Here is a 20,501-nt window from a genome sequence, read left to right on the forward strand (position 1 = left end):
TAACGGAGAAAAATAAATATTCTGTAACTTTTTCTATCAAAGAGGTTATGAACATTTCAAAATCAGTAGAGTCCTCTCCTTCTTAGAGCTTTAAAGATGCTCCAATAGGCTGCTAACGTGTGTTGCTAACCGTTAGCAACACATTCTGCATGCATACATGAAAGATGGCTCAAAAATGACAAGAACGAACCAAACCTTCCAAGATGAGACAAAACTAGAAAGGAAATATCAAATTCCATTATGAAGCTAAACACGGACAATTCAAACCCAGTTATTCTTAGAAGTCTGACGTAGGCAGGATAAAAACTTATGCATGTACTTTATACTTCAGTGCACATGCACCACTGAACTCAACAGCATCTGTAGCTTTCTGCTCTGGAATCACAGCATCAAAAAAGTTCCAGCTGCATATTTTCAGCATGGTGGCATTTCTTGGGTTTAAACCCAATTCATTTGGTACCTTCATGTGAGCGGGTAGATCTTTAATGGTTTTTTGCACCCCATTTCCCAGAACAACGACTTTACAGTGACAGCACCACTGAGCTCTACATCCAGGGCCGGCAGGCATCTTCTCATCAGGCCCTCGAGTCACAGCAGCACCTGCAGTCAAAAAGAAAAAGTTTAAAGAAATGCTCGACTTTAAGTATTTAAAAAAAAAAGGAAACGGGATAATTGATAACTGGCTGTGGAATCTTGGCAAAGTGTCCACTCTCTTATCCCAATATTTCTGCATTAAAAATGCTCAGTAGCCCTTCGTCATGGTTTGATACCAAGAAGAATTTGTACGCCGCAGTGCTCTAAACAGATTCTTTCACTGGCTGAGAGAAATGACTCAGTAATTATTAAGTCAATAAGGATGTGTGTCAGCACCGGGAACATATTCAGCCCTCAGCCCCAGACTAATAATTTAATGCATGCCAAAACGGTCGATTAGCATGTTTACCGTTGTGCTAAAGTTGCTCAGATGGACTTTAAAGGATAAATAAAGAATTGCAAATGGTGATTGCATTGCTCCATTTCACTGGAAGTCATAATGTTTAGTTTAAATGAGACATGACATTTCGATTATCGGCTACATTACAGGGGGATCAGTGATGCTCTTGTATAATTTAGTTTTATTCCCTCACCTGGGCTGTTGGGATGGAAACGGAAATGATGTGCCTGCTGCTGCATCATCGCCTGCATCCCACTGGGCCTCATCTGTCCCATCCGTCCTTGAAGCCCTCCATTATCTCCCTGTCCACGGAAGAGCATTGAATGCCGAGGATCCATGCCATGAGGGCCAAACCTTGGGCCACCGAGTATAGACAGGGGCCCCCTGTCTGGGTTGCTGCTGACCTCGTAGCTGCTGGGGATCTTCACACAAAGTAGATCTGAAATAGCAGCTACCACACCTGTGATGTTCTGGATAAAACACACAAACATAATGTTATACACGCTTTATGCTCACGCGATACACATGTAAGAATCTTGTGATGTGTGAAACTGACATTTCATCTTCAAGGTGACATATTTACACCCTGAGGGACAACAGAGGATAACGTAGGTGTTTTTTTTTTCTTTTTCTTTGTATGTGGTTGTCACTTCAAGGACAAACATTGTTTTTGAGAAAAAACAGAATGCAGAAATGTAAAAGATAGCTGGGTCGAGGAAATGTTGGCATTTAGAAAATCCTGCATCTGAGAAGACAATAATAAAACTCTTACTCTGTCAAACAAGTGGTATTCCTAGTGAGGATTTGCGTTAAAATGCTTCTGCCTCAGCTAAATTCAACTATTCAAGGTCATAACACAGAAAATAAGTACGGGCTTAATCAAAAACATAAATGGAATACAACTACATCCGAACCCTAGAACATTTGAGCCAACTAATTGGAACATGTATTTTGGAGTGGCTGCCATTGGGACACGCTGATCTAAATCAGAAACCTTTTATAATGACGTGGAAACATAGAAACATGCATCCAAATTGACTACAAGTCATCTACTTATCAGTAGGTTGGTGGTTCAATTCCCAACGCCTCCACACGTGGAAACTTCCTTGAACAACTGAAGCCCAAACCGCTCTCAGTGTCTGGTCCATTGGAAGGACTGTGAATGTTCCTACTGAGCAATTAGCGCATTGCATGATACAAATGCCACCATTTGAGGCATTAACGGGTAGATTTCACCCATTTCCCTCTCAATTATAATTTATAAATGTAAGCTTTCTTACCTCTGCTGCTGCTGGTCTCAGAGTGATAGCTACAGACACCAGGCCTTGCTTGGAGTTAGCAGATATTGGGCCAAAGGCTGAGCTGAAGAACATTGCAGAAGGCTCTGTTTTTATATCCTGCAGTTTAATTTCTGACCCTAGAGGATGGAAAAAGTGGCACAACACACATTATTAAGTTATTAAGTTAGTTAAATTGTGTTTTTATCATGCTTATGTTGATGTTTCGTGGACTTGTGCATTTACCTTTTCCATCGGGGGCAGGAAGAATGGGAAGGATGGGAGACAGGCAGGGGGAAAGAGGCTCTTTCTTCACCAGAGACAGGTCTGGGTAGCGACTGATCTCCATGCCAACCACACTCTCAGGAGATGAAGATGGAATGAAACTGTCCGGCGTGTCCCTCTCCTTACAAGGTTCTTGTGCTCGATTACTGTTGAAATGTTATAGGCAGAAAGGCCTCGGTCAAGATTGTGCGACCAAATATAATCTAACATGGTCATTCATGTAAATAACAACAATGACGTTTATTTAACCGTTACCTGAGCTCCTCCTGGTTGTTGTGAGGAGGAGTCGGCAGGGAGGCTGGCACGTCCACAGTTTTAGGTCCCTGTGCAATGGCCCGGGCGAGGAGATCTTCCTCATTCCTAAATGGGAGGTGCAGCGGCTTTGGAACCAGACCCTTTGACACTGTGGAACACAGAAACACTATATTATTAGAAATGCATACAATAATAATGGAAAAAAGTCCAGATCATTTTATTTTTCTCGAACTTGTTTCAGGATTATGGTAGTATGATACCGTGAGGGAAGATTGTGGCAATAAGGTTCGACCACTGAACGCTCACCCATGGCAGCAGCTTTGTTAGCCAGCTCCTCTGTTGTTGCAAATCCATTGATCATTTTCTGCCGGGTCACGGGCGGCGGGGTTGGAGGAAGAGATGCAGGCGGCGTGGGTGGATTGCTCAAGTTACTCTGCTATGGGAATTAGAGCCATTTCAACATCGTCAAACCATGCTGCAGGGAACACCAAAACGCACCCAGTTGCAGCTTGATGAGGTTGATTTTTTTATTTTTTATCTCACCTTGTAGGCCAGCTGGGAGTAATAATCAGATACGCCATCAAGTGAAGCGCTGCCAAACGTACCAGAGAGAAGGTTCTCTCCGTTGAGCTCACCGCTGCCATAGGGGGCAAAGTGGGCAAAGTTCACGCTGATAAGTGGCTCCATGAGGGGCAGGAGGGAGAGCTGATATGTGAGAGAAACACAGGACCACAAAAAAATATTAGAAGTATGAAAATTTAATTGAAGAGTAAACCACAATACAAACTCGTATATATGAAACACACAAAAAAAAACAAGAAAACTCATGTATCTTTTGTCTTTTGACAGAATGATAATTTGCAGCATAAATGTAATTCATTTTGCTCATTTGTTAATTTCAATAAAGTACTGCAGTAGCTCTGTGTAGAGCAGCAAATCTGAATCTGAAATTTTGCATTAAAAGAAAAGCATTTGCTGAAATAGGAAGTAGAGCCATTGTTGCCAAATCTCCTGAACGTCACACAATTTTCAGAACTGTGGTCCTTTTCTATTTTTTAACCAGAACAATAGAACCAGGCTGGGTTAAAGTGGCAGGAAGAGCTGTACACCTTGAACAAGCTCTAACTTGAACTGATGTCTGCTGATGTCATAGTTAATGCTAGCGATACCAAATCAAAATTTGAAGCTATAATCTTTTTTACTATAATAATAATAATACATTTTATTTATATAGCGCTTTTCTAAAAACTCAGTCGCTTAACACTAGCCCATGTTCTCCATGTAATTCTGTTAGGAGCAAAGTTCACACAAGTTTACCAACCGATGAACCCGATCGTACCTGCTTGATGTGGGTCATTACAGCGTCAGGGCCAGAGTGCATCGATTGTCTCTCGTCGCCTTCCTTCTTCCTCTTCTTGTAACGAGAGGCAGGTTTCTCCCCTCCTTTCTGAACTCTCTTGTTCCTGCCTTTCTTCTTCTCCTGTTCAGGGAGCAAAAGCCCGGGAAAGTCTAGGGTGCCGTCTGAGTACGCCTGGAGATGAGCGAAAGATGAGCCAGTTAAAAAAATCTCCCAGATGCATTATGGCTTCAAGTTATTGATTTCCATTTACGTCGCTAGGACTCGAAAACTAACGACTACGACTCATTTTAACTGACTTGTGCCATCTCTAACACAAATCTAAATTCGATAGCTCATCTATGACTCCGCATGTTTAATCATCCCCTCAGGATTATAACTATGTGACTAACCCCAGTGCTGTCTATGGAGCTTTGCCTCAACAGAGATTTGCAGTCTGCAGAATCCTCCTCTGATCGCAGGTTCTCTTCTGACCTCTGTTGGGAGAATCCAGGCGGAGGCGTGCTCTTGTCCTTCAGAAGGTGTTTCAGTAACTCATTGCCGGCCTCCCCCTTGTTTGGACTTTGCCAAGAAGGGAACGGAGACACGCTCCCTTTACTCCCCTCTTCCTTCACGGAGGACATTTCGGAGCCAACGTGCCCTTCTCGAGGCCCATGGCACTCGCTGAGGTCCGTCTGCTCTAGCTTTATGTTGTTGAGGATCCTGTCGTGTTCCTGAGCCTGGGTTCTCGTGGTGTCTGACGATAGACTATGTGGTCCCGACTGGCCTCCAGAAAGCTGTCTCTCCAGTTCTGAATGGCTGGGAGTAGATGATCCCAGCAAGGGGGACCTTGACAAATCCTGCTCAGAGAAGTGATGGGTGTTTCTGGTTGGAGTTGAAGAGGTGTCAGAGACACCCGGTGTCAGAGGAGCCGTTAGGTCCGAATGTGGAGTTGAAGGCGTCTTAACTGAATCGGCGTCGTCATCTTTCTTTTTTTTGCGGTTCCTCTTCTTTTTCCCTTTCTCATCGGGGATGATGTTAGAGTAGAGTTGGATTAGAGACTGTCCCGAGCCTGGAAAGTTAGACGGTAGAGGTGTGGCCGAGTCGCCACAAAACGGTGGACCATCACCGGGCATCTGATGCATCAGTCCTGGTCCACTGAACTGACGAGGTCGAGACTGACCCTGGGGAAAGCTAGGCACTTGTAGACCCAGATTATCCGGCCCAAAACCAGCACCCATATCCCGGGGCATCATTCCATTGCCGATCATGGCTCGCCTTTCACCTCGCATGAAGGACCCAGGAGGCGAGCCCATACCAGGCTGCGCCCCCTGCTGCTGAGGGAACATTGGGCCAAGTTGTTGCTGCTGCTGCAGAGAAGGCCTCTGAGGCTGCATGAAGTCCTGCGGTAGGTCTGCATTAAAAAAGGGCATTTGAGCAAGCGGAGCCATGTTACCGTCTGGCACCATCATCCCTTGTTGTTCCATTTCCATTCGGTGTTTCAGGGCTCTCTGTCGTTCAACTTCCTGCATCAGCTGCACCCGCTGTCTCTCTTGCTGCTCCCGAAGCCTCTCCCTCCTCTCCCGCTCCTGGAAGCCTTCACTAAAGGGATTGTTGTCATCAAACTTCACACCGCCTGCCTGGATGGGTTTTATACCCCCTGGTGGAGCTGCTGGTGCCTGGGGATCCACTGGCATTTGAGGCATGTTTCCCATTGGCATCTGATGAGGCTGGCCTGGATTCCCTACAGGTATCTGAGGGGGCATTATAGGCGGCATTCCAGGTCCGCTCATGGGCACGGCAGAACCAGGATGCCAGCCAGGTGGTTGGTTGGGCATGCATTGAGGTGCATTTGGCTGGCCTGGTTGAAGTGGCATCTGCATCATGGGATTCATTGGAGGCTGGGCCATTGGTGGTCCACCGGGGCCCATTGGTGGTCCACCGGGGCCCATTGGTGGTCCACCGGGGCCCATTGGTGGTCCACCGGGGCCCATTGGTGGTCCACCGGAGCCCATTGGTGGTCCACCGGAGCCCATTTGTGGACCACCGGAGCCCATTGGTGGTCCACCGGGGCCCATTGGTGGTCCACCGGGGCCCATTGGTGGTCCACCGGGGCCCATTGGTGGTCCACCGGAGCCCATTGGTGGTCCACCGGAGCCCATTTGTGGACCACCGGGGCCCATTTGTGGTCCACCACCGGGGCCCATTGGTGGACCACCACCAGGGCCCATTGGTGGTTCACTGGTCACCACACCAGCAGGGCCTGGCATTGGGTGCATCCCAGACATTATGGGTGTCATATTGTTCTGTTGCTGTTTCACTCTGTACTCCTCTATTAGTTCAGCATGCTCCTTCTGCTGCTTGCGGATCTGAAACAAAAGAAAAAAATTCAGAAACATTAAAAAAAAAGGACCTCCTGTGTGTGTATATATATTATGTTTATATTATATTATATATATATTATATACACACACACAACTTTAAGAGCAAAGAGCAGGCTGTCAGGTGCGGTGCAGACACAAACCGGAGTGTTTTTATTTCTTCTGTTTGCTCATATATTGCTTTTAATTTCTGGCTGGGAGAGACCAGGTAGGTGCTTAGTTTCAATGCATACTCTATTATTGAGATAGCAAGTTTGATGAGTTTGTCAAATTAATATGAAACACTAATTTGATCTGCTATACAGATATATGTGAAAGCATCATCTCAAAGGACAGCTACGTGTTACTCTTAAATCTTATATATGTTAATCTGCTAAACTATTGGCATCTTTCCCTCTCCAAAAATGTCACTCTATTTTAACAATAATAATTTGGGTAATTACTTGCGTTAGAGTGCCAGATTTGGTAGTAGCTGCTTAAGATATATTTAACTGTGCTCAACAGACCAATGAAATAACAATGCTTCGGTCAGCGCACCTTGCACAGACAGAGACAGAATGAAGTGGTGGGGGGGTTGACGGGCCAAATATCTACCTGCTCCAGTTGTTTTTGCACTACACCCTGTTGCTCTGTGACATGTTTGAGCTGCTCAGCATCCTCCTCGGGGAACTCTCTTCCTGCCCTCTTAGCTGTTCTCTGTTTGGCAGACAGGGCTTTCTTAGACTTCCTGTGAGCTGCGATTTTCTCTTCTAGAAACTTCTGCTGCATTTGAAGTAGTTGCTGAGTCTCCTGGAGCCACTCCTCATACTGAGCCCTTTGAGCATTGTCTAAAAGGAGAAGAAAAAAAAGAGGCTCTTGTTATCAAAAACTAACATCTTAAAATGTCTAGGACTGACAAACCTTCAAACCAAAAAAAGATGAAAATGCATTGGTGAGAACTTACTGACAAAGCCTGGTCCAAAGTTTGGAGGACTCGGTCTTGTTACTTGAGTCAGTTTGCCGTCCTAAAAGCAAGGTTTTAAGTGTGTCACTCAAATATTCGACACATATTTAATCGTTTTCAGTATAATGTAAGCAGAATAATGATTCGATTACTTGTCCAACAACTTGAGGAGGAACTGGTGTGGGTTCAGGACAAGGTGGTGCCGGAACAGGTGGAAATCTGCAAGACCACAGAGATGCACCATTCAGGCATTGAATTGGTCACAGCAGCAAATTCATGAATTCTTCAAACGGCTGCTTAATACTCTACTGCTGGCTTGCATAAAGCCGGCATTAGCATTACTTCAAAACGGAAACTACACATCTGTTCCTAAGAGGCAAAGCAATGAAGTTATGTCAAAGTTGATAGCTTTACCTGTTTATGGCCATCTGTGTCATTCCTATGTTGTTCTGAACCATTACTTTGTTGATGCCTTTTAAGGCAACCATTTTAGCTTTCATGATGGGGTCAGTGATGGCATCAAAATCTGCAAGCGACAAATAACAATTCAAAACTCCCCAAAAAAGTCAGCTAATCTCAAATGTTAATCACGAGTGACAACCGAAAGTTGCGACGTAAGCAATTTACCAATGTTGGGAAAGAAGGAGTCACTGGAGCGATGTCGTATCATGGCCTGCATCTGTCTCTGCTGCTGCTGCTCTTGCCTCTCCTGATCCAAGAGGTCCTGCAATAACAACGGCTGCTCCTCTAGTAGGAGAGGGCGATGCTGGCCGTGCTGCGCCATTGTTTGGATCAACGCCGTCTGCTGGGCCTGGCTCAGGCCACTCTGGTCCACTCCGGGCACTAACCCAACCTGGTGGTCGGCACCAAATCCAGTCATAGAAGCTTCCCCTGCTGTCGTGGCCTCGGGTATTGCTTGAGTCATTGTAAGTCCTGACGTATGCTGCGTGTCAGTAACTTGATTCTCCTGGGGCATGAGGTGACTTCCTTGAGTGACGGATTCGACAATCTGATTTAATGACCGTTCTTCAGGCTGCTGCTTAATGAGCAAACTAGACAGGACTGGGGTGGAGTCGGGGAGCGCTCCCTGCTGGTTTGAGGTTAATGTGTTTCCGGCCGCTTGTTGGTCGACCACCTCAGGGGGGTTCTGAAAGTCCTTGACCTCTCTTTTAATTTCTTGCCCACGCAACAAAGACGCAGAGCCCTGAAGCTCAGGGGCTTCCGCCTTCAGCTTGTCCTGTGCTGAGGACTGTTCACTTGAGGCTTCTGGCTTTGCAGGTGCACACGCAGAACCCGATGAAGCATCAGCTCCCGTTCTCAGGTTTTTGTTCACGTCCGCAGTGTCGGCATGATCATCCATGGGATCACTGAGATCTAGTTCCTCGTTAAACATGTCCTTCTTGATGTCATCTAGGTCAGGGTCCGTATACGCAATGATGTCAAATTTCCCAGATGTAAGAAAATCATCAAGGTGAAGGTCATTTGTCTCCAGATCAAGGTCTTTGCCATCGTCAGGATCTAAATTCAGGTTTTCCAAGTCAGCATCAACCAAGTCTTTTACCTCCACATCTTCAAGGTCTTTAACTGCTGATTCTTCAGCGTCTAGTTTCTCCTCCACAGAGACCGCCTCATTCTGCCCAGCAGAGGGTGCAGTACCGATCATAGATACAGCAATACTCTGTGTCACACTGGATGCAGGCTGGCTCATGGAGCGCATCAAAGGTGACTGTTTTAGCTCGTTGTTCCCTGACAGTTGGGCATGCTGATGAAGATTGTCCATGCTTGCTGATAGCTGTGCATGGCCTGCCTGGCTGCCCATGGCGTCTGCCACCCTGAGTCCCTGATTCATGGGTGCTACAATAAAACCTGGCGGCCTTTGACCTGGAAAGTTGGGATCTATGTTGTTCCCTTGCATGGCACCTGCGGTAAACGGCATCCGTGGCCTGTTGTCCACCGCCCTGTGTCGCAGCTCGATGAACGGCTGGCCCATTATGTTGTGCTGCTGCACTGGCACGCCACGCGGCGGGAAGTGCTCAGGAAGCCCCATATGGTTGCTTCCCATACTCTTTGCCATTTCAGCAGACATAGACCTTCTCATTTGAAGAGGGACATCCTGCAACGGGTGTTGCCCCCGGGGAAAGAACTCTTGGGTCCCGTGAGGTCCTAGTACTCCCGGTGAAAATGCAAACCTAAAATAGAATTTTAACAAGCATAAATAGAGGCAAAGAATTCCTACATTTCAGAAGCGCTATCAATTAAAGACGTTCTACAACACAAAACTATTAGATGAAAAAATATTACTAACCTCTGCCCCTGATGTCTCAAGTTGGGATCCCCAGGATGTGGCATTCGGGGGATTTGTCCCTCATTAGGGAAACGGTGATCACTTGGAAAAGGTCCAGTAAACCGCACTGGTCCTCTCAGGGGTCCTTGTCCTGGATACGGTGGAGGAGGCCTATTGAATATTTCTCCATGTTGCCCAGGGCCCTCGTGGCCCCAAGGTCGTGGCGGTCCAGTGGCTATGCTGCCAGAAGCATCGTGAGGGCTCCTCTCCTGCCGAATAGCGCTCCTCTGTTGCTGCTGCTTGAGGATGAGTTCTCGAATTCGTTGTCGCTGCAAAGTTAAACACAGCATACAGGAATGTAGTGCGTTATATGCACAGGGTAACGTATAAAGGCATAGCTTACACCAACGATGCATTTTTAGCTATTCAGAGAGGCTGGCTGGAAGGATGTTTATTATTATTATTATTATTATTATACATGGTTAATTCCAGCAAATGGCAGACAAGGCAAACGATTTAAAGGGGATTTTATGATACCTTTGTCTCTGTGCAGAGAGTCAGAGTAGGTCTGCACGATTGTTACAGAATCGTGATCTTAATTCATGAGCTGCATCACAAAAGCTGCTACAGTACTTTTTTTGAATCGGATCAATACGCCCCCCCCCCACACACACACACACAGCACAGACATTGCTTTCTGCCTCAACCTATGACAACTTGTCTTTACAACACATGATTTCCCCTTAACCTATGAAAACTGTGTTTTAAACCATGTGACGCTTTACTTTCTCCTTCGACCAATTACAATGCAGCTTAATGCCGAATTAATTCATTGAGGTGGAAAGCATCTCAAATAAGACAGCAACCGCAAGGGAAAAAAAAAAAGAGAGAGCTTTGGTGAGCTTTGTTTTGTAAATTGACATTATCATCATTTGATAGACAAACAGTCATCAACATTCCTAATGACCAGAGATAAATGAGTAAATTGGGCAAATTTGTTTGTTAAGTCCTTTATAGTTCTGTCAAGTTTCGGTCTTTCACTTGAAGAATGCATTAATGCCAATATTGGAATTCAAGGGTAAATAAAGAAGGACAAGATTTATAATAGAACCTGAAGAGTGATATTCATGTACCTGTCTGAGTCTTTCCTCGCTCTCAGCAAGAGAAGCCTGAGCCTCAGAGGAAGCACCAGGTACTTGTGAGTTGACAGACCGCTGACCCGGGTCTTGAGAGGCCGCTCCATTGTTGCCCACACCTGACATATCTTTAATGTCATCTTTGTCTATAGACTGTGGACGAGGGGTCATCGGGGGTTGTTCAAACGGGTCATGGCCCGGCGTCTGGCACGGTCTTCTGGACGGCGACTGAGTAAATCCATCTTCGATAACACCAGGGTGCTTCGGCGTTTGTGAGCCTGAGTGGGAGAAGGTCTCCTGAAGCCGGCCTTGTGGTGGGGAGAAAGGTTCCTGGCCTCCCAATGGTCCTAACTTTGCCCCTTGCCTGCTGTGCCCATCAGCACAAGGCCGCAAGTTCCCTGGCGATTGGGCATATGGGTCATTAAGGATTAGTCTGGGGGGCCCGGGCTGGGAAAACATGTCACTATTAGCTGGCCTTGATGTCCCAGGTGTGCAAGAAAATGGCTCCATCGACGCTCTCTGGCAACCCGGTGACTTGGAAAATCTCTCGCCCACAGAGGGACGAGGAGTACCTGGTGGCTGAGCGTAAGGGTCCAACGAGTGGGAAGGCGACATCCTCTGCCCAGGGTGGGACTGATGAGTGAACTGGTTCATTCCACTGGGCCGGGGAGTAGAAGGAGCCTGCAAATAAGGATCCGAGGACGGGCTCGGGTGTGAAGGCTGAGCATAACTGTCATGTGGACGTGGGGTTCCGGGAGCTCGGGCATAGGGCTCAAAGAATGCCCGGGACTGAGCACTGGGGTCATTGATGGCTCGGTGGCTACCTGGAGACTGTGTGGGTTGGGCAAATGGGTCATATGTGAAGTGGTCGGGCCTTGGAGTGGAAGGTGCGTGAGCATAAGGGTTTCTAGACATTTGAGCTATTGGCCCTGGCTGAGGAAACGAGTGAGCTTGCGGGTGATGCTGGCCCATTCGAGGTGGACTGGTGAAATTGTCATTTCCAGATGGTCTTGGGGTAAGTGACGACTGGGCATAAGGGTCATTCTGTTGACTTTGGGAGAACCTGTCAGCAGGATGTGCACCTTGTCTGTTGAAGGAATCCTGAGCTTGAGGAGGGGGCATTGGTGTTTTAAACAGAGGGACCGATCCAGACTCATTACTTCCTGGGATTGATGCCAACAATGGCCTCGAGTAAGGATCAGACAAGATCATCCTGTTCTGGGTCATGCGCTGATAAGCCTCGTGTCGTATCATGGGCCTCGAGTATGGATCTCTGCCTGGAGAACCCATTGGGGGCCTTCCCTGAGCAGCCTGACTGGCCCTGGGGGGACCAATGGGCTTAAGGAAAGGGTCAATTTCTCCAGTTGGTCTCGGCGTGTCAGGAGGCTTGGCATAAGGGTCGCTGCTCATGGATGTCGGCGAGGCAAAAGCTTCATGAGCAGGAGAAGGCCTCCCTCTGTCCTGCTGCTCTCCCACAGAGCCGGGGGATTTACCCGATTCCATGGATAATCGCCGACAAGCATTTGGCCCGAGAATCGGCGGCCTAGGGGTCCCAACCATCTTGGCGTATGGGTCCCACGGAGAAGAGGGTCTGGATCCAGAGGAACCGGGTGAAAATACCTGTGGGGACTGAGGTTGAGAGGAAGGTCCGGAAGGAGGGGGAGGAGGCGGTCGTAAGAAAACATCCTCAGGGCAGGAAGTTGGTGTCCCTGGTAGCTGTGGTCTTGCAAAGCCTTCTTTAGAGTTCAGCTGCTGCACAGGAGACATGCTGCCATTGCTGGGCTGGGAGGCCGGGCTTTGGTTGCCACTGTTATTTCCATCTCCCTCCGACTGCTGCTGCTGCTGTTGCTGCTGAAGCTGTTCATTCTTAACTTGCTCCAGTTTCTGAGTGGCTTCAATCTTGGCTTGCTGCTTGCTTTTCTGTCTCATTTGCTGTTGGAAGAACAGAATGAAACGTGGAATCAGATATCTCGAGGAGGGACGCAGCAAATATCAGTCTCATGCCAAAAGGGAACTGGACCTACTAACCACCAATGCCATCAGGGTTAATGTGGAGGATAAGGGTGTTGTTTAGGAAGCTTTACTAAACCACCACTTCTTAGCTGTCTTAAAATTAAGTGGACCTGCCGCTGCATACGCTGACTTCATTGCATACACTCTTACCTGTCTAAACTTCCACTCTTGTTCATGCTCTGACTCTTTTGGTTTCAAAGGGTCTTTAAACAGCAGATCTGTGTCTAGTGGTATGTTGGGATCAAACACCTCAGGGGGATGCTGCTGCTGCTGCTGCTGCTGATGCTGCTGATGATGATGGTGCCTCTTCACTGTCTCATTCGACATCTGGACTTTGTTGATGCGCAGGGCTGCTCGGTTATCTCTTGCCTTTTGCTAAACAGCAAAACCAATCACACACAGACGAACACGCACACATGTACACAAAATATTAATACAAAGAAAAAGAATACCGCTTTTACAGTCAACACTGATACAACAAATGGTGTGTATGTATGCGTATCGTTACATTTATTTGTATCTCACTATGATATATGTGGAATTCATTACTCGCAGACATGTTCATATAGAAAAAATAACAGTAACTCCAACCAGTATGGAAATTATGCAAGTGCTGGATCTACTATGGTTGTTGTATTTAGGCTTTCAGAATTAGCGCTCTTACCACATACGGCGCCCTGTCTTGTGAACTAGCTTTCCTCCAAAGTTTTGCAATTTGCTTTACTCTTGTAGACCAGTCTGTTGAAAGAATAAAGATGAGTTGTCATGCCAACAGTCTCAGAACATACATGGAATTTTTGTACTGTGTGACTAGAGTGCATTCGGTACATTTAATACATTCCCATAGAAAACCAGCAATAGGAAGGGTGACCATGAAAAAAAATAAATGGACAAGGTGGAACATATATTAAGGCTTTAGAGTAATATACAGACCTGGGTGTTCTTCTTTGAGGTTGGGGAAATTGACATTGGTATACAAGACGGGTGCTACGGTGGCTAGCTCTCCAAGAGTCTCCTCCTTTTCCCATTTGAGCGTACTTCTTTGGGCATTTGACATGGCTTCAGTCTCCCCCTCAGGCAGAGATCCAGGGGGGGTAGGGCCAGGGCCAAGAGCAGGGGAGGGCCATGGACCAACTGCCTCTCTAGGCATCTGATTAAACTTCCTGTCCCTATAACAATGAAGGGAAATGGGTAAATGCATTCTAGTTTTGCAGACAAGTCAAGTACTGGATGTCAGGACAGATGCAGTCAATTACCGTGGATTGTCAGTGAAAGGCAAATGGTTAAGAGGGGAGAAATTGTCGGTGCCGCAGGGCCTTGTTCCTGAATTTGTAGGGAAGCGTTGACTTGGTCCCATCATACCATTCATTACTGGTATCCGTGGAAACAGGGAATTCCCTACATAAAGGATTTAAGGGGTGATTTAGATGCAAAGACCTTCAGCAACAGAGGAAAGGTTTTTCTGACAACAAGGTACTTTTTGATGTACCTGTGTTTGGGTGAGGAACACTAGTGCCGGTGTTGACTGGGAGGGGCCCTGGACCATGAGGGTGAGGCACCTGCGGTGGAGGAGGTTGGCTCGTGCTCGGACTAAGGACTGCTGTGAAGAGATCCTCCACATCTTTGCCCTCCAGCTCTGTAACGGAGTAGAACAGAATGAGTCTGCATGTGTACACATTGCCCAATAAGAAAGGGTTACATGTGGGCGCCATTAATAATCTGTAAAGATAAATACTGACAAAAAAGGAGGAAACTAAATGAACAATTAATTAAGGAAGAAAGGAACGCCATCAAAGCCATCAACTATAAATAAGTTTAGATATATCTGGATCTCAGGGAAAAGTACAGCTGATTTATCCCCCCCCCCCAATCAGTCATATTAAGCATTGTAGAATAATGAGACTTAACAAAGCTTGAAATGTACAAACCTGGAATTTTGTAAAGTTTGCTGAGAATGGATTCTGAAATGAAAGAATTGGATAAAACAGGTAAGAATACTTCCCGTATGAAGCTGCAAAAGTATTGTGTAAAGCAACAGAAAGTGTCTGGTTGCGTGTTCTCCGTCACTGACCATCAGTGACCATCTTGTCTAGTTCTGGGCTAAGAATGCCATCCAAGGGTTCCTCTGCGAGGGACCGAGGCGTCCTCCGACCAGGCTGAGACTGGGATGCCACTGGGGAATTTGCTGTCAAGGGGCCAATGTCCAGTCCAGCTGTGGAAACACACAAAGACATACAAAAACAAATCACAACATGCACACAAAGAGACGCACTCACACACACAAAGCAACAATATATATAAAAAAAAAAAACCCGGTCCACAATGTGATCATAAATACACACCAAGTTAAAGTATGTTTATTGTCTAAACAGCCTGTGGAATACGATAAAAACTCATCAGCTCCTTGGGGGTTCCTGTGCTATAAAAAACATTTGGGAATTGTGAAGAGGCAGAAAGGTCATACTAAACCTCAGTAAAGGCACACAGACACGCAAAGGCAGAAACATCAGATGTTGAAAATGAATGTCATTGCGTTTTAAACTTGATGCCAACAACACATTAAAAAAAAAAAAAGTTCCCGGGTTCTAAGCTGGCTGTCACCCATTGAAAATTTTAATGGGAAAGGAGAACCTAATCACTTGATCAGCTGAAATCTCCCCCCCCCCCCCCCCATCCTATTACAGAATGACAGCACGAGGTCTCCTCTGTACTCAAACAGTGTTGTTAAAAACCATGATGCAGCACAGGGTTAAACATGTTCATGTGTTAATGGCATCAAATATATCATTTAGCAACTTAATTATGTTTCAAAATGCGTTACTTTATGTTCTATTACATGTGGGATTTCAATGATGTGCAAATCATTCACACCGTTCTTATTTTCATCTTACAGAGATTCACAACTTTCATGGAAATAGTTCTGTACGAGTAGAATAGGGGCATGAGACGGAAATACTATATTCTATACAAATACTGCACAGGTACTGCAGTGTTTTTTGTTATGTAGCCTTCACTGACTTGGAGGAGTACATTTGCAAAGACATCTAATTTTCTAAAATGCTTTTGTTTTACTTTGCTTTACTGAAAACATCTTTGATTATGAATCCTTGACTGCTCTTTGAAAAAAAATAAAAAATGTCACAACTGTCAAAAAGGTTAAGGAGTTTCACAAATATGCATTTAAGTGAAGATTGTGCATTTGGTTAGGTAAAGCACTAAGCAGTTTACGAGTGTTAAAACAATCTGAAAGGATTAGGGGAAAAAAACCGAATTATGAATAAATACATGCATATGTGAATATAGACAGACACTGCAAGAGAAGAAGGATGCACTAAAAGCAAGGGCTTAATAGGCCATAGCACCCTTACCAAAAGAAGAAGGTGAGCTGTCAACCTGGAAGGAGCAAAAATCAAGACCTACAAGAACCCAAAATCAGATCAAATGAGTGAAAAAATAGTGAAGACAGAACAAGCACAAAACGTTTCAGACAATGCAAACAAAATATAAAACCCAGATGAGGAACTGTTAAGAAATGTGATGAACAAAATTTAGTGAAAGGCAAAAGCAAAATAAACTCGCAGCCTGTGCAAATTAAAGGACCATGAAGAAAACTACAGTAATACCTTGACAAACGAGTATAATTCATTCCTGGACCGAGCTTGTCACTCTAATCACTCGTATGTCAAATAAAATGTTCCCGTATAAAATAACTAAAAACAATTTAATCCGTTCCGGCCGTCTAAAAACACCCAAATCAATGTTAATAACAATGGAAAAACAGTTTTTAAATTGCACTATAGATACACACACAATGATATAATAAATGATATACAGTATTACTGCAATATAAAATGTGGTTTTATTATGAGATTAACTCAGACGATAGCAGACACCACGGCCATGCCGATCGATAATTTCATGGCAAGCCTCCATCGTCATCATGCCTCTTTTCTTGTCGCTGTCTTTGGACCCATCGCTGATCAGGAATACTCACAGATACAGCCAAAATCACGTAAATAATGGAAACATAACACGGAGACGAGTACGGAGGTGGTGAATGCCCGATCAGAGCGCGCAGTCGCAAAGCAAAAACATTTGTGTCGTGTCTCTGAACAATTCGTATGTCGAGGTATTACTGCATTTCAGAATACCCATGGACCGGTTACTATTAGCCTCCTGCCATCGGTGCCTGTGAGATATATATGACGCACCAGAATCACTGATTGGCTTTCCCAGCATTCCCAAGATGTCTGCATCACTGTTCAGAACATCAGATAGATCAACTAATGGTTCTTCAGATGCGTCTGTAGATGGGAATAAAAACAAACAGGAGGAAACAAAAAATAAAGACAACCCAACCGTCACAAATCATAATTGATGGTGATGTTGAATGGATTATGTGATTATGATTTGGAAGCATTTGCCTGGAGGAAACATGAAGCCTTTGAGCAATAAATAACAGAATGCAAGCAAACAAGTTTTTACAGACTACAACTTTGGCTCAAAAGTATCCAATGCTAGTTTCAGACCCTGTTGTGTGTGCAATCTACATTTAAAAACGAGACTAAGGGTAGAAAACCAGTTCCTCGACCAACCAACGCTTAGGACAGGGAAAACTCTATACAGTGCTGTTCGTATCAAGTGACATTTGCTATCGACTATCAAATGTACTCCATTTGGCTGTACTGGTGTACTGCTGTGAGACAACCTGCTTGACTGAATGCAGGCAGCAGGGATGTGGTTGAAGCTGCCATAAAGGTAGTATCAACAGGCATCAAATCACATTGTCACATAATAAACATATTAAACCACAAACTTTCACAATATTTTCATTGATGGCCAACGTCTACATTGAACTGTGAACAGACTACTTTGTTAAAGACAGGGTGATACTGCTTACAATGTGAACTAGGAGAACATGAAGACAGTTCTCCCAAGGTTGGTTTCCAAACACACTGGATGTCGCACTGGATGGCATTACCTGCAGAAACCCTGCATCTGCCTTTACTGGCTTTAAGTACTCTGTTGGGGACAATTGTACGAGTCTCTTTGACCTTCAATTCCACTTTTTGTATAAAGTCAATCGTGCATTAGTGGTCTTCCTAGCCGAGTTTGATTGTACTTGGTGGGGGGGGGGTAAACAACATTGAGAAGCCACTGTTACTTAATAAAAGGTATGACATTTTTAAAATTTCATTCAGGATGATGTAATATGAATAGAGCTATAGTTGCACAAAGGAGGCATCCTCGAAAAAAATATGTTTGGTAAAAAAAAAAAAAAAAGAGACTGTTGTGGTACCTTCTCAATGCCTGCAGTGATTCCTTTAGCTTTTTTTCTAATTAAAGTCATTATCCACCATTCAAGTTCATTGATTTGAATCAATTCTAATAATTCCATCCTTTGCTTTGAACAGAAGTCTGTACATACGTCCTGCCGCTGGTCTGAAGGGAAGAGAAGCTTTCGAGGTGCTGAGCAGCGGGTCTGATGAAGGGTCCCGGAAGCTGGTGGGATGCTTCTTCTCCACGTGGCTTTGGCCTTCTTCCAGTAAGCCTGATCCAACCCCCTGCTGCTGCCTGCTCTGCTTGCTTCTGTCCAATAGGTCCTTTCCAAAGAATGCCTCCTGACCATGACAACACAGAACACTGGGTCAGTTCCTAGTCCCCGTTTCCACAGGAGTACTTTTTGCTGAAAACGGAAGTTTTTCGAAGCACTCTTCTTTTAAATGGTTTTCTACTGAAACTAACCCCATGCATACGGTGTGCATGCCAAATAGTAGATGGTGGCGGTTGATCGCATCATTTTCAGGCAGAATTGCATTTTACCCATTTATGCTACAAAGTCTCCACACTGAAGCCTGCTTTACAAGATATGTGCTTTCGGTCCCCCGATCAAAACACAAAAAAAAAGGTTATGCTTTTGAGTGAAATGGATGTCTTGACAGGGTCTCCTCGGTGTTCACACTCTCCCCCCGCTTTGACATTGTGGTTAGGAAACACATCATGCAACTATGAACCCATAGACAAAGCAAATAAGACACCACCTAAGTGAAACAGAAACAATCTGAAACGGTAACGTCACCGCTGCCCTCACCTTTTGTCAGCACCTACCTGGCCTCTACCAGTTGTACCCAAAAGTCATTTTTCATCCTCCGTGACATGAAACTGCAGATCGCTGCTGCACTGAGACAGTAAAAGCCCAGCGTGCTACTATTTCAATAATTAATGACATTTGTTTCACTATACTGGGACCTTTAGGTTAGACTGATCACGTCCCTGATGACGGTGGGATTAAAAGCAGCACTGACTGCTGCAGGTTGCTTAATGGACCATCGTGCATCTGTGTCGTGGGTAACAATAGGTGACAAGTGAGAAACCAGGGGCTTCGAAGTCACATCCGGTTTAACTTTCGCATGTTGATTCGCAAGCCCGAGCAGGAGACATTTAAAGAGCTTAATCAGACTCCCATCCTCTGCACTGACTACCTCAAGGCCATTTCCCTTTCACAAGACCTCGCAGATGGGCCGCTGTGCACCAAATTCCTGTAAGTGGTTTGCAGGCAATGTACTTTGGATTCTCAACCATCCCAAGGGTGGGACAGAACACGTTTTATGAATACAACCCCAGTCAATTAGTGGCTATGAAGGCCTGGTTTGTATAAAAAGCCCAAATAAAAATATGGACTAAAACACCTATTTGTGAATATTTGCAGAGAAAAAAATAAAACTAAAAATCATGAACATTTCAAGACAATGATTACAATCACATTGCACTGCAATGGTTATATAGCAGTTTGCATTATAGTATTGTGTAAAGGCTGCAACCCACATGATATACCCATACTTTTTATACACAGTATTAGTTAACTGATCTTACTAAACATAAGAATGTGCTATCATGAAAGACCTGCAGGTAAGCAGGAAAAGCTTCTTCCAGCTTTGTTTTCTTCTTTCTGTAGCGTTTCTTAATTTTTTCTGGGACCTCTGGTCCGGGAGGCGTCTCTTCGACAGGGGTGACAGGCTGTGCCTCTGTCCATCCTACATTGAGGAAGAAAAAAAAAAATAATAGCACCTAAAAAATATACACACAACAGATAACAGTATGGAGGTGTGTGCTTATAATTGCAGTACTGACCTTCATCTTTTCCTGTGGCAATCTCTGACATGGAGCCAGAAGAATCCTTTCTACAGAGGGATCGTTTGGCCTTGCCTGGACCTTGACCGGGACGGTTCCTCTGTCGGACCATGAACCCACCAATGCCTTGAAATAATAATTCGTTAGCAATAATTGAAAACATACACAAATTCCTGACACAATCACAGATATGATTGGAGACACATTGAGGTTGAGCGCATGTTTCTATTGATTGTCCAGCACTTTCACAAAGGTCAGAAACACAAGGCAGATCCCCTTTGTGCATCAGAGGCCCTGAGATGGCAGTGCTTTGCTACAGAGTTGAGCATGTACGGCGCCATTTTATGCTTCAGAGGAGCTGTCTCCTTCAATCAGGTTGCCCTACCCGGCCGGTACGGTTTCCTCTTTCTCTTCTTGCCACCGTCCGCCCCTTTGGAGAAGTCTTCTGCTGGCTCTCGCTCCAGGCTTGAGTCGGACTTCGTCTCGCACTCTAGGAGCTCCACCTCTGCAAGAGGGAGAGGACTGA

The 20,501-nt window shown here is 45.2% G+C and overlaps 1 protein-coding gene across 1 annotated transcript in view; it reads right to left on the minus strand.

Annotated features, from left to right (window-relative positions):
• The window catches only part of LOC137904929 (histone-lysine N-methyltransferase 2C-like), a 48,500-nt gene that overhangs the window by 5,969 nt on the left and 22,030 nt on the right, over nucleotides 1–20,501 (minus strand). The window contains exons 23-52 of the mRNA XM_068749146.1: nucleotides 20,361–20,480; nucleotides 19,976–20,101; nucleotides 19,748–19,878; nucleotides 18,273–18,465; nucleotides 17,056–17,148; nucleotides 16,213–16,260; nucleotides 14,916–15,056; nucleotides 14,773–14,805; nucleotides 14,334–14,480; nucleotides 14,101–14,242; nucleotides 13,778–14,013; nucleotides 13,509–13,582; nucleotides 12,995–13,219; nucleotides 10,829–12,763; nucleotides 9,717–10,024; nucleotides 8,039–9,600; nucleotides 7,826–7,937; nucleotides 7,564–7,630; nucleotides 7,412–7,472; nucleotides 7,063–7,295; nucleotides 6,335–6,456; nucleotides 4,501–6,013; nucleotides 4,091–4,282; nucleotides 3,295–3,456; nucleotides 3,058–3,187; nucleotides 2,752–2,899; nucleotides 2,458–2,642; nucleotides 2,215–2,351; nucleotides 1,128–1,404; nucleotides 461–600 (exon numbers count right to left, since the gene is read on the minus strand). Coding sequence (XP_068605247.1) covers nucleotides 461–600; nucleotides 1,128–1,404; nucleotides 2,215–2,351; nucleotides 2,458–2,642; nucleotides 2,752–2,899; nucleotides 3,058–3,187; nucleotides 3,295–3,456; nucleotides 4,091–4,282; nucleotides 4,501–6,013; nucleotides 6,335–6,456; nucleotides 7,063–7,295; nucleotides 7,412–7,472; nucleotides 7,564–7,630; nucleotides 7,826–7,937; nucleotides 8,039–9,600; nucleotides 9,717–10,024; nucleotides 10,829–12,763; nucleotides 12,995–13,219; nucleotides 13,509–13,582; nucleotides 13,778–14,013; nucleotides 14,101–14,242; nucleotides 14,334–14,480; nucleotides 14,773–14,805; nucleotides 14,916–15,056; nucleotides 16,213–16,260; nucleotides 17,056–17,148; nucleotides 18,273–18,465; nucleotides 19,748–19,878; nucleotides 19,976–20,101; nucleotides 20,361–20,480 — 8,993 coding nt within the window. The remainder of the gene's footprint in view (nucleotides 1–460; nucleotides 601–1,127; nucleotides 1,405–2,214; nucleotides 2,352–2,457; nucleotides 2,643–2,751; nucleotides 2,900–3,057; nucleotides 3,188–3,294; nucleotides 3,457–4,090; nucleotides 4,283–4,500; nucleotides 6,014–6,334; nucleotides 6,457–7,062; nucleotides 7,296–7,411; nucleotides 7,473–7,563; nucleotides 7,631–7,825; nucleotides 7,938–8,038; nucleotides 9,601–9,716; nucleotides 10,025–10,828; nucleotides 12,764–12,994; nucleotides 13,220–13,508; nucleotides 13,583–13,777; nucleotides 14,014–14,100; nucleotides 14,243–14,333; nucleotides 14,481–14,772; nucleotides 14,806–14,915; nucleotides 15,057–16,212; nucleotides 16,261–17,055; nucleotides 17,149–18,272; nucleotides 18,466–19,747; nucleotides 19,879–19,975; nucleotides 20,102–20,360; nucleotides 20,481–20,501) is intronic.

Source organism: Brachionichthys hirsutus, chromosome 15, assembly GCF_040956055.1.
Source record: "Brachionichthys hirsutus isolate HB-005 chromosome 15, CSIRO-AGI_Bhir_v1, whole genome shotgun sequence".
NCBI classification, from domain to species: domain Eukaryota; kingdom Metazoa; phylum Chordata; class Actinopteri; order Lophiiformes; family Brachionichthyidae; genus Brachionichthys; species Brachionichthys hirsutus.